The sequence below is a fragment of the Ostrinia furnacalis genome, unplaced genomic scaffold (assembly GCF_004193835.3).
Source record: "Ostrinia furnacalis isolate ACB-3 unplaced genomic scaffold, ASM419383v2 OfSCF6699, whole genome shotgun sequence".
NCBI classification, from domain to species: Eukaryota; Metazoa; Arthropoda; class Insecta; order Lepidoptera; family Crambidae; genus Ostrinia; species Ostrinia furnacalis.
Genome location: NW_021136938.1, coordinates 38,760 through 64,307, shown reverse-complemented (window position 1 = coordinate 64,307; position 25,548 = coordinate 38,760). Strand labels below are relative to the sequence as shown.

Genomic DNA, 25,548 nt, shown 5'->3' with positions numbered 1-25,548 from the left:
ACAATAAAGTGTGTTCTACTATCAATTACTCACGCGATTCTTGATGCCTACTCGGCGTGTTTTGGGCGTAGATGCGACGAAAAACCTATAGCTTTGTGGATCGATTACTTACGCGTGGGGTGTTTCTTGTGGAGCCTGCTGGGCGGCTGGGCTGGGGCCTGCGCGTGCGCGCGCGGTAGGGCCGCGTGGTGCGCGCCGCGCGGCCGGCCCGGCCCGGCGCGCGGTCGGAACCACGAGCGCGACACTAGCGCTGACACGTGGACTGACTCGGGTATGTCTGCAAGAAGAAATAGATTGGTTAGCGATTGCTGTCCATTATGGCATGTGGTGATCTTATAAAGTGTTTATACGTGTTCAATTTTGGATAATATTGTTCCAAAATCGTGTTAGTACTTCGATTCGATTCTTTTTCTTTCTTATACTTAAGTACACTGATGGCCCGCGCCCCCCTTTAAAGGTCTTTGCCCCGCACTCACCCTGCACACCACACCCCACATCCTAAGCACTCACCCTGCGCGTCGCTCAGCACGGGGTGGTAAAGCCTGGTCCGTGAGCACGTAGAATCCCGTCCAATGACCCCAAGCTACCCATCCAAAAACACTTCTTCATGTTTATTGGCTTTCATCCACCTCTTCTTGAATTAGCTTTTCACATAAGAAGAACTTTGCTTCAAACTCTTTTCAGCATTTTCTGTGTCTCCATAACGACTCAAAAGAAAATCTTCATAAAAATCAAGTTTATCACTGAAACTTGGTAAATTTTGCCTTTGTATCTGGTCAAATAAGTAATTCCGAGTAACTACTTTAGTACCCGAGGCACCAGACAGGCCTAAAATAAAAAGTAAATGGATTTAATACAAAGTAGCAATAAAATGATATTTTGCTCAATTTTTTCTCCAAATCTTCAAATACTGTTAATTTAAAAAAGCGCGGGTTTCCGCGGCAAATTTTTTTGCAGATTTTAAGAACAATATGTAAACTATTAAAAAATAAAGAAATTATTGCTCGGACGGACCCTGAAGTTAGTTAAACGACCACTTTAAAATAAAAAATACAAAAAAAATCTCATTTCTGATACAGCTATCTTTGACAATTTTTAAATATATTTAGGAAAACAAAAACTAAGTAAATTACTGTTGAAAAACATAGGCTCTATCCTTAATTATCGCAATCCACCACAGTTACTCGAAAACAATGGTTTTGAAAATAAATATGCAATTTACAAAAGTTGTAAGTTTAAGAGCGCCCGAAAACAAATACATACACGTTAAGCGAACTATCGCATTCAGACTACTCTAGAGGGTAGATTTGCGCTCGTTGAACATTGAAAAAGGTACCATGGTATTCCTGGAAGTGTGTACTACCCGCGTACATGGTTTATTTTTCAATAGATTGATTTTGGAAAACTGGGTTTTGGCCGCCTAAATCGTTGAAATCTACGTATGTGGATGGGTAGCTTGGGGTCATTGGACAAAATTCTACGTGCTCACGGACCAGACTATAGCAGGTAGGCACTGTCTACTGCCGCGCTGCAACTGACCAGCACTGCTTCTGACCCGCGTTTGGTATGTGGAAGCCTTTTGGATGTTTGCCTAGGTCATCAAAGGTCCGCAGTCCGTGAGAATGGCAGTGGCGTTTCATCTGCCTCTTGGAACACCCTATCCTAAGCACTCACCCTGCGCGTCGCTGAGCACGGGGTGGTAGCCGGGCGCGACGCGCGCCACGCGCACGGCGGGCGGCAGCGTGCTGGCGGGCGGCGCGGGCTGCAGCGGCTCGGCGCGGCCCGTGCACACGCCGCAACTCTCCCCTAGTGCCGGGCACGCGTGCACTCGAAGACAGTGGCAGTACTAATCTACGCGATCTGTCACCACCTGATGCTTGGCACCCGGGGCGGACCGTATTGTATTCGATTCGATATTAGTAAAGCCTGGTCCGTGAGCACGTAGAATCCCGTCCAATGACCCCAAGCTACCCATCCTTATCGCTCGCGCGTAATTATATTGCTGTCGCGACTGCCGCAGTGAGTGTGCGAGCGTGACAGCAACATAATTACGTGCGAGCGACAAGGATGGGCGGCTTGGGGTCATTGGACGGGATTCTACGTGCTCACGGACCAGGCTTTAGCTGTGTTCCCTCGCATAAAAGCGCTTCTGTCGCAATGCAAACACGATTCAGTAACCCTAGTTCCGTTCTCTCTCCGATGCTGTCGTCCGACCGTTTGCATCGATACAGTCGCGCTGCTGTAGCGCGATAGTAGCGCGTTAGCATCGCTTCTGTAGTGCGTTGCAAATGTGACTAACCTGCGTTAGTTGCGATGCTGTCGCTTGTTTACGAAACGCGCGACAGTATCACTACGCCCGACGGCCCTTAGAGCGCTTTCACATTAGGGCGTTTAGTAGCGTGACTGCAGCGCAGACTATGCTGATAGCAGACGGACTATGCTGATAGCCGGACGGACTATGCTGATAGCAGACGGACTATGCTGATAGCCGGACGGACTATGCTAATAGCACACTCACCCTGCGCGTCGCTGAGCACGGGATGGTAGCCGGGCGCGACGCGCGCCACGCGCACGGCGGGCGGCAGCGTGCTGGCGGGCGGCGCGGGCTGCAGCGGCTCAGCGAGCACGTAGAATCCCGTCCAATGACCCCAAGCTACACGTCTTTATCGCTCGCACGTAGTTATGTTGCTGTCGCGCTCGCACACTCACTGCGGGCGCGTGTCGCACAGTCGCGACAGCAACATAATTACGCGCGATTATCGCTCGCGCGATTATCGGACGGTAGCTTGGGGTCATTGGACGGGATTCTACGTGCTCACGGACCAGGCTTTACTAATATCGAATCGAATACAATACGGTCCGCCCCGGGTGCCAAGCATCAGGTGGTGACAGATCGCGTAGATTAGTACTGCCACTGCCTTCGAGTCCTGCATCGAGGTAACGCAGTATCTTTTGGGGGGCGATATGTTTTACATCTTGTGGGCTTTAGGATGTGTTTGCCCAGGTGCTGCCCAGGTGCTAAGCACTTACCCTGCGCGTCGCTGAGCACGGGATGGTAGCCGGGCACGACGCGCGCCACGCGCACGGCGGGCGGCAGCGTGCTGGCGGGCGGCGCGGGCTGCAGCGGCTCGGCGCGGCCCGTGCACACGCCGCAACTCTCCACTTTGTACTCGCACGAACACCTGGAGATTGGTACAGTTTGTTACAATGTGCTTCAAAGATAAGCATAAAAAACTCATAAAACTCTTAAAACTCATTTATTTCTGTAAGTAGGCTTTAAAAAAGCACTTTTACATGTCCCAGTATTAACCCTTACCACTGCTTCAGGACAATAAATGGGCCAGTGCTGAGAAGAAGCAGCGCAAGAAATTCAGACACTATTTTCAGCCTCTTTTTCAAAGGTTTTCTCTTTTTCATAGCCAAGAGTGGGGGGGGGGGACTTTGGTCCAACACCGCGGTGGGCAACCCTCTAGTTGGGTTCGCCACTGATCGGACGCCTTATGCGCTCGATACGGCGACCGACGATCGCCAAACGTCTAGAATACCTTCTGTACTCGCCACTCGGCCCGCTGAAGCTGGAAAAGCTCTTAAAGCTACCAGCTCGCGTCCCTTAAAAAAAAGGCCTCTCTCAATGATTTCCATGTAGACCGGTTGATAGCGGCCAGCATCCAGCGCCTTCCTGCTACCTTTATGAGGAGATATTATAGGTGTAGAGACCCTTTTTTCTTTTATTTTGACGTTCATGGGTTCTTGAATCATGGTCTAAATTGAATAAAGATTTTCGTCCTTCAAATGTGACTTTGATATGTCTCTTCTTACAAAATAGCATAAAACCTCCACTCACCTGATGTCCGAAGGTTTCGCAGCTTTACTGGTGGCGAGGTGCAGATTGTGCATCTGCAGCAGTTTGCGCTTCTTGAAGGTGTCGCGGCGCAGCGGTCGCACGCGGGCGCACGTCTCGCCGTCGTCCGATGTTCCCGGCAAGCTGCCCTCGTAGCCTACCGGCTCACCCTCGAACTGAACCGCGCCTTTGGCTTCGCGGACCTGTGGTAAAGACGTTTCGTTTAAGGCTACGGTCTTCAAGCCCGCGAATCGAGACACAATAGATGAATCATTGTTACGCGGTCATATGCGAACACTTGGAGATTAATGGGATAAACGCTATTCGCAGCGTCAAAAATTTCTATCACGTCTGAACGTTGCCTAGGACGTTCATGCCGAAGTCCACTTATGGAAGAGACCACAATAGTACATTTCTAAAGCATTATATTGTGACGCAGCCTACGCTATAGGCGGCCTTCGGCGTTTATAGGGGACCACAGCCTAAGTCAAAAACACATTGAGGTAGTAAGCGGTTTGGTAGCTGACCTGCAGAAAGCGATTATATGTGCCGCCATGCGGTTTCTGTATGGCATGGTGTACAGCTCCTTAAATATTACAAAAATTTCCACCCTGTGCGGGGTAAGGGATTACTCAGAAACTTCTTAACACTAAAAAATTTCGCCTTTTGCGGAGTTACTCCGAAATGCGTTATCCAAAGTTTCGAATGCTGCCCCATTCCTCTCACGCAAAGCGAGTTGCCAGCATGTGCAACGATGGCAGATAGCCCGAAACTACATACATAGACAGTGTTTCGGAGTAGCCCGTACTAATCCTTTAGACGGCACATTAGGGTAAAAAGGGGGAGCATGATTCTCAGTTCTGTACACATTATAGGATTCCTATTGGACAAAATACAATGTCAGCTATTTTGCTAGCCAACTCGACTATAAAACTGTATTTATACAGCTTTTAAAAGGTTTAACATCTAAAAGAAACAGACATTTCGCAGTACTTATTATTATTCTGTGATTTCGCTAACAAAATAATACATTCAGTGGTATTCAGGGAAACTATATTTATCACATCCATTCAGTAGTCAGTCTGCATGCATAATTGAGAGAGACAAACATTCCCACTTAAATCACGGAATATTTTCTAGAATCTAGATCAAAACAGACCTCAAACCGTATAGTGGACGCGCTTATGCGACATGTGCAATGCAATTTGCAACTGTCGACGACGATGATTGGATAAAGCAACCCCCCGCCAGCTCCGATCTCACGGAAATTGAATCTGATTAATGAGGGCTATCGTTTTAGCGCTCACCAGTTAGCGCCACTGTAGAGTAAGGTCCTGTCACTTGCTAGTAGCGAAGACAGTGGCACCAACTGGTGAGCGCTAAAGTGGTAGGAGGACTATCGCATTTGCACTCATCCAGATGGCGCCACTGTAGAGTAAGGTCCTGTCAATCGCCAGGGGTGCCAACTGTTAAGTATAAAAACGATAGCCCTCATTGGGAAAGGCGTGATCCCGTAATAGCTTTTGGTTAAACCTTTAACAAGGTAATAAGGTTAACTGATAACACAACTAACCAATGTTCCGACTGAACTGTAATCTCTGATGTGCGCATTTATTACGCAGATGAATTTTGTAAGCTTTCTTCTATGAAGGCAATTTAATGAGACGTTACATAACATTACGTAAGATTTTGATTTGATATACCCGTATAACGAAACGATGCAAATCAAAATAGAAATTTGGATTTTAGTCCAGTCAAGAACTCGAAATACATTCTGAATATTGATTTTTGTTAAGTCATACTAACCTGCATAAAAATTGGACCAAAGGAGCTACATTATGGATGTGTATCCTCACAAGGAGGATTTTATAAAACAAAACAATGTACCGAATTTCAGCTTTCTAGACTCGGTTGCATTAAACGCGTGCGTTTTACATCAGTCAATCGGTCAAGACAAACGATTTTGTAAGAATGGATTGTCATGATTTATAAACTGAATACATAAATGATATTTTTCAGTGGACTATTTATGATATTTCAAAAAAGATCGACTAATAAAAGCTATTCTCCGTCGTCTGCCGCCTGACGGCGATCGAATGCATTTTTTACAGATCACGCAATATTCCTGCAATATAACCAATTTTTTGAATCACGAACTGAAAATATAGACAAAACAGAATATATTTCCAACTACAAGTAGTCCCGCATCAATAAATCTCGAACCCAACTGAATATGTTGAGTTTGAGATGATGAAACATTGTGCAATAAGACGAACCCTCCTGACCTTGATACCCATAGAACATGTCTCAACAAGCTTTATTTGCCTGAAAACACATAAGAACCGGTTCTTTGAATAAGAGAAAAAAGGAAAGACAAAGTTGAATTAAACGCTGATATCGTTAATACATAGAAACTTAGAATGAAAATTAGCATCTGTTACATGTAACAACTAACAGCAATATTAGAGAAAGTTACGTTTTTCAAAACATTTCATATTATGAAAATGTTTTTATACTATTCACGTTTTAAATGTACTTTAGCTGCAATTTAATAAGTACACTTAACTACTACACGGCGAGAGCATAGAATGCGTATATGCCATGTTGTGGGCGATCCCATCGAAATGGGAACTTTTTTGACACTTTCTCTTATTATAAGTTAAAAAACCAGTTCTTATGGGTATTCAGGCTACTAAGGTAGCTCATACATGTTCTATCAAAATAATATTACTCTACTCTCTAAATAACGCATGAAATATAATAATACTTTGTTAAAAACACATTTATTGCGTTCTTTGCTAACCAGCACAATGGCGCTGACCTTTCGCTATATTAGAGATTGTACACGTTCCTCCTTCGGTTCGATTCGATTCAATTCCTAGGTGAAAAATATGTAGATAAAATGAAAATACTGAAAACTGGCAGTTTGAAATACTGAACAGTGACCTGATGGAAAGTTGACCGTGCTTCGTCGGTCGGTTTTTTCAGAAGCTCTTTTTTTACACGTGTTTGTAGTTTGTTTGCCAGATGGGTACGAAATACCCATGTTATCGAAGTTATCGTGCTAATAGACTTTCGCAATCTTGCGACCAATAAGGCCGACTAACATTGAAACCGTAATTTGAGTAAACATATCTTTGATTGCAATGTGGAATAATCTTGGGATCTCTGAGACAGTTTACTGTTTCAGTCAAGTTACGAAATACGAGTGATTGAAATTGACAGTCTATTAGCGCGGATATTTTTGTAAAGCTACAATCTCAATAATAGATTGAAGCTTTTGACTGGTTGGATCAACTTTAATCCATCACATAATCTATGGCATTTGTTTTCAGTCGGCGATTAGTTCCGTCTTATAGATAAACGACCGAGACAAGAGATTGGTTAGGTCTCTCGTCTCCTGACTGTCTCGCTCGCTTAAAATTGCCTAAAGTCAAGTAAGGCCCGGTTTCCACCAAGGTGGAGCCGAGAAGAATCTGATTTGTTATTCAAAACACTTCTCCGCTCCATTCCGCCTTGGTGGAAACCCGGCCTAACGGTCGCGGTCTCTGTCTCGATCGCTTGTCTCTATCGAGGAGCGAAGCTGCCTTTATACGGACGTTAGTGTATGACACATGCTTTGTTGTTACAAAACATGTGGCACTGTTGTCCCACGCGCCTACACTTGTGTCTATGACTGTGGCTACAGCCTAAAGTAACCACGCACCTGTTTGTGCAGTTCGGTGCTATCGGATCTTGTACTCTAACTCCTGGATCTCGCTCGCAGCCAGGGGGGCTACTCCGAAATTCCGTTTACGTAGTTTCGGGTATATCTGTCACTGTCGCTCGCACTGGCATCTCGCTTTGTGTGAGAGGGATAGCAAGCAACATTCGAAATTTCGGTTGATGTTTTTCGGAGTAACCCCGCCACCAGCGCGAGGCCGCCTTTTACGGACGTTGGTGTATGATGATTGATGACACATGTTTTATAATAGTCCCTAGTCCTATTCCTACAGTCTACTACAGGGTTTCTCAAAGTGGGGTACGCGAACCCCTAAGGTATCGCCATTCGACGCCAGGGGTTCAAAATTTACGCAATGGTGGCAGAATTAAGGTTGAAATATTGTCCAAAATTACTCGTATAATTGACTCCATTTGCGACAAGAAACAGGCACGCCCCTGGGGGGACTTAAATAGCTAGTTTAGAGGTATAAACATGTCGATGTAATAAATATGTCGATATAAAGCACATGATGTCGTGAGTGCCCGCGAGCAACTGCACGCAGGAGGATTTAATTAATGCTGCTGACAACGCCACTCTTGTAGCGGAGTTTTGGGCTGACATTGTGTAGGTTTGTTGTCAACACGATAAAAAAGAGAATAAAAAAAAAGAAAAAAGGGACTTAAAACTATACGATAAGAAGAAGAAGAAGGGGTACACTGTCCCCCGGAAACTTGAACAGGGTTTCGTGAAGCCGAAAGTTTGAGAAACCCTGATCTAGTACAACCACGCACCTGTTTGTGCAGTTCGGTGTGCTGGCGTATCTTGTATTCCAGCTCCTGTATCTGGGCCTGCAGCCAGCACCAGCGGGACGCCACCGACGACCGCGACTTCTGATACGACCAGAGCGCGCGTTTCTCTCTGCAATGACGTCAGAGTTTTACATCCAGTGTACTGGCAGAGTAAATACAAATGAGTAGGTCATCTTCATAGAAACGCACCGAGCGCGGTTTGTATGTGAGCGCGTCAATATACGTATGCGGCGCGCACGCACACACTGTCAAAATTCGGCGCAACCACGACTGGCTCCCCGCTAAATTTTGTCAGTGTGTGCGTGTGCGCCGCATACGTGTTGGCGCGCTCACATACAAACCGCGCCCGTGCGTTTCTATGAAGATGACCTACTCATTTGTATTTACTCTGGTACTGGCGATGATGACCGATTTTAGAAGTACATAAAATATCTGTTTTATTGAAGAGTCAAGAAAATACATTTGATTTGGATTTAATACAGTTGAACTGAATTGTGCAGGCCTCCCTCTAGGTCAGTGGTTCTTAACCGGTGGTCCGCGGACCACTGGTGGTCCCTGGAGGCATTCCAAGTGGTCCACGAAGTGCACTTGCACACCTTGGTCAAAACCACTGATATTTGCAGTCAAACTGGTTTTGACTGATTATGAGGTGGTCCCTGACAAGACAGAAATTTGGTAAAATGGTCCCTCATGACTCAAAGGTTAAGAACCACTGCTCTAGGTGGACCGACGATCTGGTGAAGGTCACGTGAAGAGCCTGGATGCGGGCAGCGCAGGACCGGTCGTTATGGAAATCCTTGGGGGAGGCCTTTGTCCAAAAGTGAGACTTAATTTGGTTGAAATAAACTTAATTACTACATAAAAAAGCCTACCTAGTACTACCTAGTATCAGAATCAGAACAATTTTTTATCTCTCTAGTTTGAATCAAATCCCAACTAATATTATAAATGCGAAAGTAACTCTGTCTGTCTGTCTGTTACGCTTTCCCGCTTAAACCTCGCAACCGATTTTGATGAAATTTGGCATAGAGATAGTTTGAGTCCCGGGAAAGAACATAGGATAGTTTTTATTCCGGTTTTTGAAACAAGGACGCGCGCGATAAAGTTTTTCTGTGACAGACAAAATTCCACGCGGGCGAAGCCGCGGGCGGAAAGCTAGTATAAAATATACCCTTCCCCTTCTCTTTATTCTATCTTACATAGATGAGTCTGACTGAACATAAACCTATGCTGTGTATTTGAAGCATTTTGTTGTAAGAGAGTTATCACAGCATATTAAAATAAATGTGGGAAATCATTGTGCCATAAGAATTTTCATACATAATAATACTAATATTGTTGATTTAGATTATAAATAGCCTTGAATTACAGGTGATATTAGAATGTAATTCTGCCCATTCAAGGATATTACAGCTAACCTTTTCAAGTCTGCCTACAAACTATCTAACATCAAGTACACTAGATTGTAATGACAAGTATTGCATTTAATATGAGGAAAACTTTGAATTGAAAAATTTTATTATTTTTATCACATAGATGGCAATGCCAGTATTTATATGTATTTGTATTATTTAATCATCACATAAAATAACAATTACAATGAAATCCAATAAGCACTAGGAGAAAATCTACATAAAATATACTTTCACCTAACTAAATGTTAATATTTATTTAAAAAATGATAGGGAAAAATCACAGCAAAGGGAATTAGATTTCACACAGCATAGTGTAGCCAAGTGATATAAGTCTTTAAATAATGGCATGGCAGAACATAACTTTGAAGAAATCTGGCATAGAAAGCTATGGGACTGGTTTCTTATCTTATCTCTTAGAAGCCTATGCATTTTTGTGTAACATTCAATAGGCCTGATAAATATTATTATTGCCAAATATTTATAATCTTATATCCACAAAGCTAATCCTATGTAAATATGGAATGTTAACAGCTTTGGCCACAAACCATTCCTTTTTTATAGTCATTGATCATGATACACAATTGGTCACTTTAGTGGAATTTAATAGAGATTTAGGTGTTTAGATTTCATTCAATTTAAGTTAAATGATAAGCTGGATAACTAGCCCTGAAAGCTTCACTTACAAGTATTTGTAGCCTCAATGTTTACATTTACAAAAGGTGTAATAGCTAATTAGATCCTTATTAGGATGTTCTTGTAAATAATGGTTTTCAATACCTAATTTAAGGAAATAAGTTTGTTTTGTAAACAAATTCCTAAACAACTTTAACAAACCAAAAAGCTAACCTAACATTTGGCATGCCCTTATATTACTATTAATGCAGTTAAACACTACACAATAAAACTACCTAAATAAAATGATAATCTGATTCTTCAATTGAATGGGCCAAGCCTAATTGGACTTTTGCATATCACTACAGCAGTTATGGCAACAGCAGTGAATGATGCAATAGTTAACAACAGCATTGAAACTAACTCATTGTTGGTTTTTTTATCTAGCATTTCATCAAAGTTTAATAACTCTAAAACTAATTCACAACAATCACATCATTAGTGAGTCCTCCTATTTCCCTGATTTTGGTTTAGAGGGCAGTAACCTCTGATAAGATATGAAAGTGAAACAACTTACATAGGCATTTGCTGTTGGTGAGGATTGTTGTATGTGACAGCCTCATCATTGCTCTCTGCTCCAGATGACGAGGCCGTGGCATCAGAGTCCAGCTCGTGCCTCACCACAGAGAGGTGCGACCGCAGCGCCCCAGCCGTGTCCTCCAGACCAGCCAGGGTCCCCGAAGCTATACCCACACTATTCGATTTTGATGCATCAACTTTTGAATTCCCTGTACGGTAATACTTAGGGCCAATCACCGACCGCGAGGATGCACTCGCTTGCAATGTAGACATTGTCTCTATTCTTTTCAAAAAGGCTTTGAACCCCACCGGTCTGCCCACTGCCTCCTTGCGAGCACCTTTGATGCACTTGTCAAAGCTTTGAGCGGCTTCCTCAGAGACTCTTTTTCCTATAGTCTTGGCTTGAAGTATTCTTAACCTTCTTTGTAGGAAAGCACAACGACGTTCTAAGCGTACTTGCATGGTTCTTACGCGATCTTCTGCAGCATCACTCTCAGATTCTGTTGTTTCGGTCAAGTCAAAGCCACTTAGTGGAAATATGGCATCCGCATCACCTGTTGATAAACCATCTCCTCCACTATCAAATGTTTTGATAGCTTGAAGTAAGTCAACTTGAGCAAGATCACTGCTGCCCAAATCGACAAGAATCTGTTCCATCTCTTGTGAATCTTTGGCAAGACTAGGCTGGTTTTGGAGCCCCATATCGTCCTCCTCCATGGGTATCGCGAGGTTATCGACGGACGCGAGCGCCCGTCTACGGTGCGTGATGGGCTTATCAGTTTCCTCGGCGGCGTCGAACGTGTGGGCCTCTCCAGGTGTGACTGAGAGCGCAGGAGCCATGACACGCGCGTCGCCCGCCGCGGACGCCGGCGCCCGACGGGTCAGGGCGGGCTCTTTAGTAAGCACATCCCACCCTTATGTAACACTCAACGATTTTAAACCGTTCACAACACTGACACTATTATGCACTGCACTAAACCGCAATCCAAAGAGCACATTCTCCGAATAATCAGTCTCCCGCCGGCTCCATAACGAGCCAACACAGACGGCCCGACTGCAGTTCGGCGCGCTTCTGAAAAACAACGTTTATGACGGATTACAGTCCGGTCTTTGTCTATCCACACAACACATTTTCATCACTCAACACAATTTGTTTACCAATGTGAGAAATTTATTCTATTTAGGCACATACTAATTCGAAATTTGACCCACGTGATAACGAAAAGAGTACGCTAGCGGTCGCAGTTGCTTGTTTCTGTACGATAGAAACAGGAAATGATACACTTCGAAGACACTTATTTGCTCACTATTGGAATGACACTGTTTTTTCTACAGGGTTCAAATGTTCACAACATCACTGTTCATAATTTAAACAAAGCATCGTATCAGGTTAATGGCGGAATATAGCCAAAAACATTATTTGACTGGAGTAGGTAGTAAGTAAACGCTCGTATTCCGCGACACAAACTGAACTGACGAAACGCCATAGAGACACAGTAATTATATCGCTGTCTCAGCAAAACATAGTAAAAATGAAAGAGAAAGATTACGCTGTCCTTGAACTAGGTGGTACTTGCGCGGTAAAGTCGAAAAGATACTCAAATATTTAACTGGTTTATTCGGTAGCATTTACAATAGATTTCTGAATTAGGATACTATCAACTATTAATAAAAACCTTTCCTTTTATCAGTAATACTTCATTTACGAGTAGAACAAATAAATTATTGAAAAAAGTAGTGAAACGACTAAGTAAGTAATTATTCCAATAAGTTTCCAATATAAAAAAATTGCCACTTTCACGATTAAACAAATAAATTGAAAATTATGTTTTAATATTTTCTAAACGTAACCCAGTTTTTCACAACATATGAAAAATAAAAGTACATAAAAAGTTCAAAACTTCCGGTATAGCCATAGGTAAGATAATGAAGTATGTACTTTATAGGTTATGTAGGTTTATATCACTATCATAGACAAGTATGTTAACTTAAAATTAATTTACTAAGCAATTTATATAACTTTCAATAAAATTAATTAACCTTTTATCAAAAACAATCGCAGCGCAAGGTAGTGATATAAAATACAAAGCAAAGTTATCAACATTCTGCGTTCCGTTCTACGTAGCAAAACAACGCGTTACTGTACTGTTTGACAGCTGTACTTAGACAAAGCACAGCTTAAAAAAATGCTTAGAGAATTTTGGCCACAAGATAGGTTTCTAAAAGAATTTACCTATTTTAATTTTAATGATCGCGTAAACAAGTTCGATGCACAGTCGATTTTATGCATTAGTTTTAACTTAACCATTTTAATTATCGGTACCTAATCCGTAACCTACACTGCGATAGACGGCATTCATTTAAAATCTATCTGCCTATCTATTTAGACCTACCATGACAAAATAGAAAAAATTGGGCCTAAAAATGCATACTGATATACTGATGCATAAATTCCGCTAGTTTTCTGAATCGCTGAAATTTATTTTAGCAAGACAGCACATAGCTAATTACCTAGTGCTAGTCACAAAATATTTTAATTTATGAAACCAAATATGCTTCTGTTTTCTTCAAAATGTTCAAAGAAAGAAAATTAATTTAGGTGGTTAGTTTGTTGCTTTATAAGGCTGCTGCTAAACCTATCAACATTTTCCTAATATATTTGCAGATAGGTTATCATCATACAAAATTAATTAAAAGAATAGTAGATTTTAAGACAAAATCATTACTAGATCGACTTGTAAATAGTTACTTATGTAAAATCATTTGTAATAATTGGGTTAGACCGACCAATATAGGTATATTTTATTAATAAATGTAACAATTTATGTACAGCCGTATTAGCAGTTAGTATGGAAAGATAATTCTATTAATGTCTAAGTATTCGCTTATAAACTTATAAGATCAATATTTGTTAAGGTTAATTGTGGCGTTTTAAAAAATCCAATGACTAATTTTGTTCGAATATTTTGTAACAAATAAGTAGAGAAGTATCTATTATTTTTACTTCAAAAATTCCAAAATTATTTAGCCAATACAATTTACTAAAAAGACTGAAGCAATAACTAAAAGTAAAAATGTTGTTCTAATAAAAAATGAGCGGTATCAGTTCAATTATTTAATTTGTGTCACGTCTAACGTCACACCGAATTAATATAAACATAGCTATTTCTTGTGTAGGTGCATTTTTTGCTTTAAAATATTAATGAAATTAATTATTTCAAGTTTTGTACTTACTTAATTACCAACACATAAATCCAACAATAAAGAACAAAAAAATTTATGTAAGCACCTAGCTACTGAAGTTTATGTCTCAATAATGAATTAAAATATGAATTTTACCTGTAAATACTAATTACAACATTATCCAAACTTCTCACCTTTAAATTTTCCCATGTTGTATGATGCACATACAAAATACACTTTTCTTTGAATATTGTGGCTTCCCCACATCTTGAATTGCTCCTCATTTCTGCAACACCAAAATATACAACATTATATCAAGATTAAAGGAGAATAGTAATTTTAAATCACAATCATCTGTTTGCTACCTAGATATCCCAAACCAAATTGACTGACAGTTGTATCTTGACAGCAAAAGTTGCAAATTATTTTGTCACTCAAAAATGACAATAAGTTCAAAACTAAAAATATTTTCATTATTATAGGTTTAAAAAAATGCATTAGTTTATTTATTGATGCTTATCTGTTTTTTTTTGTGGTTCTGCCTTATTACTTACCTACCCATCTACATTATTTATACTCACAGGCAAGAACTAAAGAAAATCCCAAGTCTTCAAAAAAAGCTCATTAGAATGAATAACATAATAAATAGGACAACAATATTCAGAATAGGTGTTTATAGTAGGTGGGTCTGAGAGATTGATATTTTAATATTTACTTACAAAAAAACACATTGAAAAAAAGTAATAATTCATTAAAAAGATAAAATTTTCTTGCTATAGGTATTATTATTATGATTAATAAATACCCACCTTATAATAAGAAATAAAAAGTAGTTAAGCTCTGATTTCATTAGAGCTAGAATATGTAAGTACAAATTACTGAATAAATGGTTTACACAAAGTAAATACCTACTTGCTAGCTTGCTTACCTAGGCTTCTTCCAATAGTATTAAGATTTTGATGATTGTTAGGTAATTCCTTAACCTTGACAATCATTGAAAAAAAAACTTTTAACAATGTCTCAAGCACTTTAGTCCTATTATCTCTCAACTACATTATATAAAATATTTTTAGTTATGTCCCTTTTAGTTTAGCAATTAGTTCTAATAAAAAAACAGCTGATGCTCCAAATCTTCAGATGGATTTATGGATAAAATGTAAAGAAATATTCAAAGCAATCAAAATAATAAGCGATTCATGCCTAAAACAAAACAGTTTTACAATAAGTTATGGGTGAATTCAGTTTCTAATGGTTACTTTGCAGTAACTATGATAAACATTTATTTACCTAAATTTTAGTGTTAGGTAGGTACTTACTTTTTAAACTACTTGAATAATAATATTACCTACTACAACATAGCAATTCTTATTTCAACATAGAACTTAGGATTCATACGAAAATATTTTTTTTAGAAATTAGCAAACCTTTCAAGGATATATTTTTAGATCCAAAGTTTTAAAAGCAACTTATTTCATTATAATTTAGAAACTAAAATAAGCAATTTGTAATGTATGCTTTTATTATTTTATGTAAGTATAGATTTATGTATGATAAACACAATTTGTTCCTAATTTTCCTTACCAGCCACAGCGCAGAAGAGTTCAACAGTGAATGTTGGTTGATGGTTTAGTTCGGTGGTTGATGCTGAAAGAAAGACAGGTTGAAAAGTTATAAATATCTTATAATACAAATCGAGTTTTTTCATGAGAATTGTTTTATTAAAATTTAATTTATAATAATTTACCGCACTTACGTTCAATAGCAATGTATATGATTACTAATTTGTTAAATCTTAGAGTAAAAGTACTTAATTATGTTCATACTTCCGGTAGGCATCGTTCAAATATCATAAACTATACTTTTATCGCAGCCAAGATTATGCTTTCATCGTATTATTAGAGTACCATTAATACTCATATTCATTGTTAATACTACTATTTCATATGTTTTAATTCTTTCTAACTACTCTGAAATGAAATATTCTTCAAAATGTTAATAGTTTCATCATGATTATTAAAGAAGTGATATTTAGTATTTGAATGTGTGATATAATCTGTATCTAGCAAATGTCACATTGACATTGTCTGGCAGTTGACAAATGTTTGTTTCCGGCTAAAGCTTGTGCTGGGCGCAAAAATTACATTAGTTTATTAAATTCGATTAAAACTAGTGACTACATAATGAATTTCGATAAAAGTCTCCTGTTACATTCCTCACAACATACCCCGATTAGAAACAAGCGAAGTAAGCATTTGTTACACAGAGAAGACACTTTGAATTTGTCGCCGATACTAAATGAAACCTCAATTTTTAAAACTCTGAATGATACGAGCTTGAGGCAAGTTTTGGATGAATCTTCAGTGTTAGTTAACACAGGAAGCGCTGGTGATGGTTTGAGCGAGGCTTTTTTTGAGATAATACTAATAAGTCGTTCAAACGATGTACTTGATACATTAGCGAGGTTAAGTCAAGTTTGTTGCGATTCACTGGAATTGGTGGAACCATGGAATCGGTACAATGCTCACAACTACTGGCTGGCTGAAGAAGCCAATACCTGGAAGCTGCTTTACTGTTTGTATTCTGATTCTATAACTGAACACCCAGAATCTTTGGACGACTTGATAAAAGAACCAACTTTATCACAACAGGAATTGGTTGGTGCATTGTTTCAGTCTGATTCAGAGTTGCGACTGTTACAATTATTGGTTGATTGGTTGGAAGCTACTGCTGCTTACCAAGAAGAAGCCACTAAGACTTCGGCACCAGTGATCGGAAACAACATACATTGGAGTAATACACTACATCAATTGTTGATTGGGTCAAGTTTATTCAATAAAGAAAAAAATAAGGCTATGATAACTTGTATGGACCCAGATGCACCTAGGCGTCAAAATAAGTCAATACATTCAGATGATCTCAAAGATGATAATGATTTATGCAAAAGAATATTTACTGAAGTGAGATGTGGAAAATTTAAAGAAGCAGTCTCCTTGTGTATCAGTGCTGGACAGGCATGGCGCGGGGCGGTCCTACAGGGATGGATATTGCTTCATTATCTACCGAGAGAAGATGAAAACGCTCCCCTTGAAATATCTGGGAATCCTTCTCGAGATTTATGGAAATGGTGTTCTCTTGGAATTGCTAATAGCGTATCTGAAAACATTCACTACAAGGCTGCTGTAGGCATACTGTGTGGCCATTTGGCTAGTGCTATACAAGCGTGCCAAGGAAACTGGGAAGATCTACTTTGGGCACATTTGAGGGTACAAATAGAAGCCAGGGTTGACAAGTTTTTACATGAACATCATTTAACTGCTGATGCTAACACTACTCCCATGGATGTTTTGGAATTGTTGCAAAATGAACTTCAAATTGAAGAACAATCTCTCCAACAAGTATTTGGTGCTGTAAAGTCATTGATGGATGGCAAAAAGGAATCAAACTATCAAACATGTCAACGTCACTTAATGCTTGGAAACATTAGAGCCATTATGCAAGACTCTTTACAATGGATTGACACTGCTGAAGAAAGGTTCATACGATTTTTGGCCCATCTCATATTAATTTTGAGACAAATGGGCAAGGACCCTCAACATGATGTAGGGGACAAGATATTGGAGAAATATGTTACCCAGCTTATAGCTAAGCTAATAGATGGGTCCTCAGAATGCCCTGAACTGATTGCTTATTATACATCTACTGTGCCAATAGAGCGTCAAATTGAATTATATGCTGAATTGATGGATCATATTCACAAAAGTGAGTACAGGCAGGGAGTCGTGAAGGCAGGTGATGATGCAGGCATTGATGTTGCAGCTTCTGCAAGGGTTGCTATAAAAAAGGCTATCACTGATATTCAACAAGGCTATGGCAACTTAGATTTAACCTTTACTCAGACATCTTCGGTTGAAAAAGACAAAACATTGATCACTAAAGTTATTTCGTCCCTGGAATGGTTGTCCCTCATTACCAACCAGTTGCAAGAAACTTTATGGTTGAGTAATGCCATGATACGTACATTCATATTTATAGGAAATACTGATGCTGCATTAGCTTGTGTTGTTAATGTGAATAAAATGTTTCCTGATTTTTTGAACAAAGTACCCACCAACTGCTCTGAACTGAGAGAGCACCTATGTCTGAAGGCTTACCTGGAAGCTATTGAAGGATTTGCCACTTGGTACAGACATTTCATAAGTGGACAGCCAAAAGATGTGGAACCACTGCCTCAAGATGCAACGTTCTCTGACAAAGTTCACCATGAGCAGAGATGCGCCCAAGTTGAGCAACAGAAAGCGCGCTGGTTGAATGCTGTGCTCCACCAATCGCGGCACACGAAGAATTTGTTGTACAACGTGTTATTATTCCCTAGTGGCTGGCTTCAAGATGAGAATGACAGTGTCTCCTCTGACAACTTTGATGAAGATGAAAAACAAGAGAGACTGAAGCAACTGGAGACGCTGAGACGTCTGTGTATACCTGAGGTTGTAATTTTAATCCTGAAAATATTACAAAGTGGAGAAGATATTGATAGCCACAAAGAAGCATTGAAACTGTGCAACCTCATATCGGGTGAAAATAGAGGATTGTACAAGATGTTCACAAAGGCTAAACTTGTTGAAGTTTTGGATAGGATCAAGGAATCATCTCTTTTGTTATTAGAGAAAGGAAAAGATATGTTTGGTTACGAAATTAATGATGAATAATTTGTTAATTTTTTTTTTCAATAAAATAAAACATTTTGTATAACAATGTGTTCATTTTATTTTACATATTGAATCTCCTAAAATTTTAAGTATCAACACATAAAATTAACAAATATTTTTCTTTGCAAAATCTATGACACTGTAACTGGGTTTAGATTAATTAATTCATTGCTACTCTCGGCTAAATCTGTTATTGATACGCGCCCCCTTTGTTTAATGAATTTCGCTACGTCTTCCAGTTCCTTTTGCGATATGTAAATGAATTTCCCTCTGTCGTCGATAACACCAGTAAGATCCCCAGATGATTGGAGGTCTGTAATTCTGTCAATGGCTGCTTGTGTCTTCAGTTTGAAGTGTGCAGCCAAATCTTCTAGCAGCACGACTTTTTGTGCCTGGAATAAAAAAAAACAACAAATTAAACATGGAATATTATTCACTCACAATAACTTAAAATTATGCAAGAAAATAAAATGCAAAAATATTTGCGCCCAACGTGGGGCTCGAACCCACGACCCTGAGATTAAGAGTCTCATGCTCTACCGACTGAGCTAGCCGGGCTTATGCTGAGACAACGAAATTTCATAACAGTATCTTGGTTTTATGCGTAGCCAGTCTATTTCTGAAGATATAATCCAAATTGGTTTATTTGACAATAGTGTTAAGGTTGAGTTTACTTTGATGTATTCGATGAAGTCTCGCAGCAGACTCTCGCGGTCCTGCTCCTCATTTTCTTCGAAGCCCTCGCTGTCGACGCTGAAGGCGGCCTTCATAGCCTCGTATTCCTCTTGCTCGCGCCTCTTACGTTCCTCCTCTGCTTTCCTTTCAGCCTCCTCACGTTGGCGTTCCTCTTCCTATAAAAACAATGGCATATTACATTTCAGTAATTTTTGGTAAAGTAGAATTCATTTGACACCAACCCTTACTCTTCCCGCGGGTGTCGTAAGAGGCGACTTAAAGTGAGATCTTCAACCCGCCTGCCAAGCGTGGAGATTGTGGCAAAAGCCTCCACTATAGTGGAGGAGGCTCATAGTCCAGCTGCAGTGGACTGTAAAGGGCTGTTGATGATGATGATGCATTTTTGGTAGGTTTTTTTTTCTTTTCTGTAGATTGTTAGTGCCTTTTTCCTGTGATGTGGATTTCGGCAAGAGTACGGATCTGAGGTAGGTTTTGTATTTTTATTGGCAAAGAATCTCAGTCAGGCAAGGGTATCAGCAAGGGCAAGGGTCTGGGTAAGGGTCTCAGCAAGGGCATCAAAATTATGATACCAAACAGTATTCCCATCACTTTTTCAGCTGTGGGTATGTAGCTGATTTTCTGGCAGTAATAAAATATATTTTTTACTTTGTAAGCAATCAAAATAGAAAACTTTGTACTGCTAACTTGGCTGGGTTGTACCATCATACTTTAACAAACACTGGTTATTGTTATAGATAGTATAGGTTAAAGTAAGGTGGTGCAACTCAGTCTAAGGATTTGATGACTAACCTCCTTTTTCTCCTCTACTTTCCGTCTCTCTTCCTCAATCTCTTCGTCTCTTTTCTTTTTCATCTCTCTCATTTGCTCTTCAGCTTCTCTTGCCTTCTTCTTCTCTAGCTTAGCTTCCATCTTAGCTCGTTTCTGAAAAGATAATTTTATCAGACATTAGAAAAAAATTGAAACACTACAAAATGTTATTTATAGTTTCTAGGTACCCTAACAAAGTTAGTAAATTGATAGTAAAATTTTATTATAGAAGATAAAAACCAGTTGGAATTGCTGATCATTCTTATTGGCCAAAATAGGAATGATAAAATGTTGAAATGTCTATCTAAATCTACTAAATAATACCAAACATAAAAGTTAAGTCAAAAATAGAGTTTTGGAGGCAGATGGGAGGTAAGATAGCCAGTTCCTCTGTGGATGAGGATTCCAGAAGAAGGTCCCTGCTGCCTTAAGACTGATTATCATTTTCCATCTGGTGAGAGGCTAAGAGCTTCCCCATTGTAGACAAAACAAATAAAAAAGTAACTTAATTATATTACCTTGGCACCCATTTTGTCATCAAATTCAACTTTGCCGGAAGTCTCCGGCATGTTTCCGTCATCCGCTTCTTCCTCCGCTTCCGGTTCATCGGCCAGGTCAACTTGGTGACGAGCAGCTGTGAAAATTAAATGATTAGGTCTGTTTTATTATGAAAGTATACAAGATCTTGAAACAAAGAATTTGACGTAGCCTTAGTGCTATGCCAATAATGTATGATCTTTCTTTTTTCATCCAGCTCTGCTAGCTACTTCTTCATTTGTTAAAAAAATCTATTATGTAATAAAAAATCTCTAATCTATTCAAATTATTGTTTAAATAGATTAGCAATATTGTTAGGTGAATTTTATTTCCTTATCTTTTTTGTAATGCCATATAAATCTTATCTGCATGTTAACCTTCAGAGTAAACAGAAAAAATAGTAGTTATTATACCATTAGCTCTCATCCTGGCCCTCTGGTTTCTGACTGCCTGCACTCTGCCAGGGCCGCCATCTCTCTGCACTGCAGCTGCTCTTGGTCTGGCTCCAGCTGCAAACGGAAAATATAAGCATTTAAATAATATTACCTTCATTATGTTCTTGCAGTTGATATTCTAATAGGAATACGTCCTGGATTTTTTTTTCAAATAACCTCTATTGCTTAGAAATGTACTTGTATCTTCAATTAAACTTTTACACAGAGATCTTACGGGGATTTTAGGGCTTATAAGAGGGATGAAAGGTCGGAATAGACGTATTTCATAGGGCTGTTTTATTGTATGATTCAGAGGTGGAATACAATTTCTTGTGATCAATTAATAAATCTTACCTTGTGGTTTCACTTGGCATACTTTTAAAAATGCAACAGAGAGCACTAATATGACTATAGCACTAATAATTGCAGCAACAATAAATGGATCCATTGTTGTAACAGATTTTCTGCGATAGATCACTGAAATTACCTAATGGTTAAGTTAATTACAAATATCACTGTAGGTTACACAAATATAGTAGGTTTTATTATCATTATGCGTAGTTTTCGTTAATTGTGAGGCACAAAATATTTTAGGAATATTTTATTTCGATAGGTACGTCATCAACAACAATCGCTCTTATGTCAAATTTTTTTTTTAATTACTTAAAAATCAAGAGAGGCTAGTTTCGGACTCTAGCATTCTGCAATCTATACGAAAATAAATGCCAAGGAATCGTTCAGCAACCGATACATGCTTGCAACGGAACAATCTTTTGACATTTGTGTTGAGGTGACGTGTGTAATGTCAATTTTCTGTCGATTGTGATTTTGGTTTTCGCCGAATACAATATCCACAAAAATATGGAATTATTTAGGATTTCATCAGTTTTATCATTGTTCCTATTGTTGGACTTGACTTCGGCTTTGTATTTCCACATAGCTGAAGGGGAAAGGAAATGTTTCATTGAAGAAATACCCGATGACACTTCAGTAATAGGTGAGGCTTTTGAGTTCGTTTTATCTTATTAGAAAGTGTACAGTTAGGATGTTAATAAAAGCAGTGGTTTTAATGGTATGGTAACGTTTTCAGTAAACTACAAGGTGGAGTTGTACGACCCCCGGTCGGGCGGGTTTATGCCGTCGACTCCTGGCATCGGCATGCACGTGGAAGTGAGGGACAGCAACGACCGGGTGGTGCTGTCGCGCGTGTACTCGTCAGAAGGCATGATCTCTTTCACATCAAATGTCCCGGGAGAGCACGTCATCTGCATGTACTCCAATAGCACGTCTTGGTTCAGTGGATCACAGTTGAGAGTGAGTTCTTTCTGTCTACTATTGTAGTCCAGTCGAGAATTAGTGAATTTTCCTTCATATATTATTACTTGCACAAAAAGTCACATAAAATTATTGTGACATCATGATATTGCTGTTATTAAACACTTGTGTCAACAAAGTTCAATTTTAACAATTCTCAATATGATTTGGAACTGTACAGAACAAATATTTACAAGTTATTATTTGTACAACAATCTTTAATGGTGTCAGTTGCCTTGCTGATCCAGTAAATGCAAAAAAAAAAATCTTGATTTATGTAAAATGACACTAAAAGTAATAAAAGAAAATGCAAGCTATAAAAGGAATATTACTAAAATGCTGAATGAAGACATCTTTCATGTTTACTAATTACTTGTTAAACAATATCCAGGTCCACTTGGACATCCAAGTCGGTGAGCACGCGGTGGACTATGCCAATGTGGCACAAAAGGACAAGCTGACGGAGCTGCAGCTGAGGATACGTCAGCTTCTGGACCAGGTGCACCAGATCACTAAGGAGCAGAGCTACCAAAGGGTAAGAATATTTTTTTTCCATTGACTCTAAATCTAAATCTTATTACAATGGTACAGGACACCCAGTTTACATAATATTTGGTAAAATTCTTAAATACCATATGGCTTGAATATAATTTTTTATCATAGTTGTTAATCATGTGTGAGTTCTATGAGGGTGTCATCTTCTTTCAGAAGAAACCCTCCTTAAATTATAGAATAAAAAAAAAATATTTTTAAAACAATAACCAGATTTAGATTTAAGCTAGCTTATGAATATGCAGTTATATTAAAAGCTACTTTCCATTGCATTTGTTACTGTCCAGAATTAGTAATATTTAAAAATAATCCTGTTCTAAAAATGTTTTTTTTTTAATTGCAGCATCGTGAAGAACGTTTCAGACAAACTTCAGAAAGCACAAACCAGAGAGTCCTCTGGTGGAGTTTACTTCAGACCGGTGTGCTCGTTGGCATTGGCTACTGGCAGATGAGACATCTCAAGAGTTTCTTCGAGGCTAAGAAATTAGTGTAAACAAAACTTCATTGTTTTACATTGTATTTTTCATTTTCAGTTCACTTTTCTGTTCTAAGTAGTTTAATACAAACAATTTTTGATAGTTTTGTTGTCCTGTTGTGTATTGTGAATGATCTGTATATTTTTCAATAAAACTAAATTATTCCACAAGTACATTATTTATTCAAATTGACACAGCAAAAGTTGTAAGTAAGTAAGATTTTATCTTATTTTAATAATAAACAAAACAAAAAAACTATATACATCTTTGTATTCAAAATTTCAGCGAATTGCAGTCCTGCTGGACTTATGACCTGCTTTTTTATCCAACTAACTGTTTTTTGTGTGCAATAAAGATTTTAAATAAATAAAAATATAAGTAATATGGAATGAAGCACATCACATTAATAGTTTATTGTATTCTATTTTATTAAATAAATAAATAATTTTTGAGCAAACAGCCATTTCATTTTGCACAGTCAAAACTACACAGTTTTCTTGCAAAATCATACATATTACAACTGCATAAGTTGCTATAGTGTTTAGGTTGATGTTTCCCTTTATTGTCTGTTTCTACTCTTTTATAAAATAAAAGTATAATAACACATTTTTCAAATAATTTAGACAAGGTATTAGGTATTATATTTATTTACACTTACTATGCTGTAAGATTAAAAGTTACTGTACATTATAAAACACGAGAAACTTACAATTATTTAGCCTTAGGTTTAACTCTAAACACATCATCTAAATACCTAATAAATAATGTTGGATCTGGCTTCGGGAATGGGTTCAACATACCAAAGTCTAGCATATCTAATGTACTTTCGATGGTGTCACAGGTGCAATAATACAAATGCCCGTCCACTTGCAACTGCTCAGCTAGCTCTATCTGATGGTTGTCCATTAGTTCCTCATTTACAACCACCAGTAAAGGTTTCCGAGCTTCTAGGACTTCTAAGCAGCTCCCAGCTCCTGCGTGGCTGATAACAAGGTCCGCGTTGTTTATATCGTCCAATATAGAATCTTTCAATCTATATGCGTTAATTTGAACCCCTTCTTTATCGTAAATACCTGGCTGGAAATCACTATTGCCGATTTGCAAGGTTATCACTTTGCAACCCATATTCTTTAGGCTTTTTAGAACTGAAGGAGTCATGATGGTCTCGACGAGCAAATCGAAACGTGTTGTACCCACCGTGATGAAACATTTTTGGTATTTTTTCGACATTTACTTGAATTTCTTTCAAAACTTCTTCAGATCAATCAGGTAAACAAACATTCAGCAATGACGTCGCGAAGTTGGCCGACTGTCATCTGTCATTACTGTCACATGTCAAGATTTGACATTATGACTTTTTTTTATTTTAAGCAAAGAAAAATAGGTACATACAATTAATTATAATTTATTTTTTAATAAAATGCACTTGATATAAATAATATCGATAGGGATTTATGTATTCTTTTGGTAAGCAATTTTTTCAGTTGAACATCGATAATCCTTTCGTCAATCCATTAAAATAATATATACAAGGATTTGTGCAATCGTACTCATACATCTTACTATACCTACAGTAGAGGCAACTACCAACTTCGAGGCCGTTTTACATTATTACAATACTATCGTTTGCTCCAGAAACATCAATCTAATCCAGAAGTGATACACACGCGTCACGGTTACGGCAATCAGGCTTAGCCGGCTGCCGTAATTAGTGTGCATTATTAACTGGTCCTGACCTTTCGCTAGTCTCGTGCAGGGTGTCCTAAATGTCTCAACCAATTTTTCGGTATATGATTCGAAAGATAGTAAAGGATTGAACAGAAAATAAAAATGTTTACATTAGAAAATAGTCGACAATGATTCATTTGACTTCCTTACACAAAA

At 38.8% G+C, this 25,548-nt stretch overlaps 5 protein-coding genes and 1 non-coding gene across 11 annotated transcripts in view; 2 read left to right on the top strand and 4 right to left on the bottom strand.

Moving 5' to 3' along the window:
- The window catches only part of nsl1 (non-specific lethal 1), a 29,253-nt gene extending 13,509 nt beyond the window's left edge, over positions 1 to 15,744 (bottom strand). The window contains exons 1-7 of one of the 6 annotated variants that reach the window (XM_028318244.1): positions 15,724 to 15,744; positions 14,337 to 14,428; positions 10,958 to 12,031; positions 8,336 to 8,462; positions 3,845 to 4,044; positions 3,031 to 3,182; positions 113 to 277 (exon numbers count right to left, since the gene is read on the bottom strand). In XM_028318244.1, the coding sequence (XP_028174045.1) occupies positions 113 to 277; positions 3,031 to 3,182; positions 3,845 to 4,044; positions 8,336 to 8,462; positions 10,958 to 11,799 (1,486 nt within the window). In that variant the 5' untranslated portion in view covers positions 11,800 to 12,031; positions 14,337 to 14,428; positions 15,724 to 15,744. Of the gene's footprint in view, positions 1 to 112; positions 278 to 3,030; positions 3,183 to 3,844; positions 4,045 to 8,335; positions 8,463 to 10,957; positions 12,508 to 12,999; positions 13,015 to 14,336; positions 14,429 to 15,723 lie in introns of those variants that run through there. The other 5 variants (XM_028318245.1, XM_028318241.1, XM_028318242.1 and 2 more) reach the window with 5 other exon arrangements.
- Positions 15,745 to 16,223: 479 nt separating this feature from the next.
- On the top strand, positions 16,224 to 18,894 carry Nup107 (nuclear pore complex protein Nup107). The gene has a single exon (XM_028318236.1). The coding sequence runs from the start codon at positions 16,323 to 16,325 to the stop codon at positions 18,846 to 18,848; it is 2,526 nt and encodes an 841-aa protein (XP_028174037.1). The 5' UTR covers positions 16,224 to 16,322; the 3' UTR covers positions 18,849 to 18,894.
- Positions 18,895 to 18,914: 20 nt separating this feature from the next.
- On the bottom strand, positions 18,915 to 22,011 carry Ddrgk1 (DDRGK domain containing 1). The gene is made up of 6 exons (XM_028318237.1): positions 21,677 to 22,011; positions 21,302 to 21,397; positions 20,870 to 20,985; positions 20,334 to 20,465; positions 19,523 to 19,699; positions 18,915 to 19,240 (listed from the first exon to the last, which is right to left on the bottom strand). The coding sequence occupies exons 1-6, from the start codon at positions 21,768 to 21,770 to the stop codon at positions 18,980 to 18,982; spliced, it is 876 nt and encodes a 291-aa protein (XP_028174038.1). The 5' UTR covers positions 21,771 to 22,011; the 3' UTR covers positions 18,915 to 18,979.
- On the bottom strand, positions 19,334 to 19,406 carry TRNAK-CUU (transfer RNA lysine (anticodon CUU)). Its single transcript has one exon. It is a non-coding gene; the product is annotated as a tRNA-Lys (tRNA).
- An 80-nt stretch (positions 22,012 to 22,091) lies between the features above and the next one.
- Positions 22,092 to 24,091, top strand: eca (transmembrane p24 trafficking protein eclair). The gene is made up of 4 exons (XM_028318238.1): positions 22,092 to 22,319; positions 22,413 to 22,636; positions 23,028 to 23,171; positions 23,532 to 24,091. The coding sequence occupies exons 1-4, from the start codon at positions 22,184 to 22,186 to the stop codon at positions 23,679 to 23,681; spliced, it is 654 nt and encodes a 217-aa protein (XP_028174039.1). The 5' UTR covers positions 22,092 to 22,183; the 3' UTR covers positions 23,682 to 24,091.
- On the bottom strand, positions 23,668 to 24,970 carry LOC114362727 (Alg13 UDP-N-acetylglucosaminyltransferase subunit). Its single transcript, XM_028318239.1, has one exon. The coding sequence runs from the start codon at positions 24,892 to 24,894 to the stop codon at positions 24,376 to 24,378; it is 519 nt and encodes a 172-aa protein (XP_028174040.1). The 5' UTR covers positions 24,895 to 24,970; the 3' UTR covers positions 23,668 to 24,375.
- Between the last annotated feature and the right edge of the window lie 578 nt (positions 24,971 to 25,548).

What these genes read in the sequence shown, in the direction of transcription:
- LOC114362727 (XM_028318239.1), bottom strand. Translation starts at nt 24,894, where the DNA reads ATGTCGAAAAAATACCAAAAATGTTTCATCACGGTGGGTACAACACGT.
- eca (XM_028318238.1), top strand. Translation starts at nt 22,184, where the DNA reads ATGGAATTATTTAGGATTTCATCAGTTTTATCATTGTTCCTATTGTTG. An exon ending in TCAGTGGATCACAGTTGAGA is followed by an intron (nt 22,637 to 23,027) that starts GTGAGTTCTTTC and finishes AACAATATCCAG; the next exon opens with GTCCACTTGGACATCCAAGT. An exon ending in AGGAGCAGAGCTACCAAAGG is followed by an intron (nt 23,172 to 23,531) that starts GTAAGAATATTT and finishes TTTTAATTGCAG; the next exon opens with CATCGTGAAGAACGTTTCAG.
- Nup107 (XM_028318236.1), top strand. Translation starts at nt 16,323, where the DNA reads ATGAATTTCGATAAAAGTCTCCTGTTACATTCCTCACAACATACCCCG.
- Ddrgk1 (XM_028318237.1), bottom strand. Translation starts at nt 21,770, where the DNA reads ATGGATCCATTTATTGTTGCTGCAATTATTAGTGCTATAGTCATATTA. An exon ending in ATGACAAAATGGGTGCCAAG is followed by an intron (nt 20,466 to 20,869) that starts GTAATATAATTA and finishes TTATCTTTTCAG; the next exon opens with AAACGAGCTAAGATGGAAGC. An exon ending in ACTTCATCGAATACATCAAA is followed by an intron (nt 19,241 to 19,522) that starts GTAAACTCAACC and finishes TTTTTATTCCAG; the next exon opens with GCACAAAAAGTCGTGCTGCT.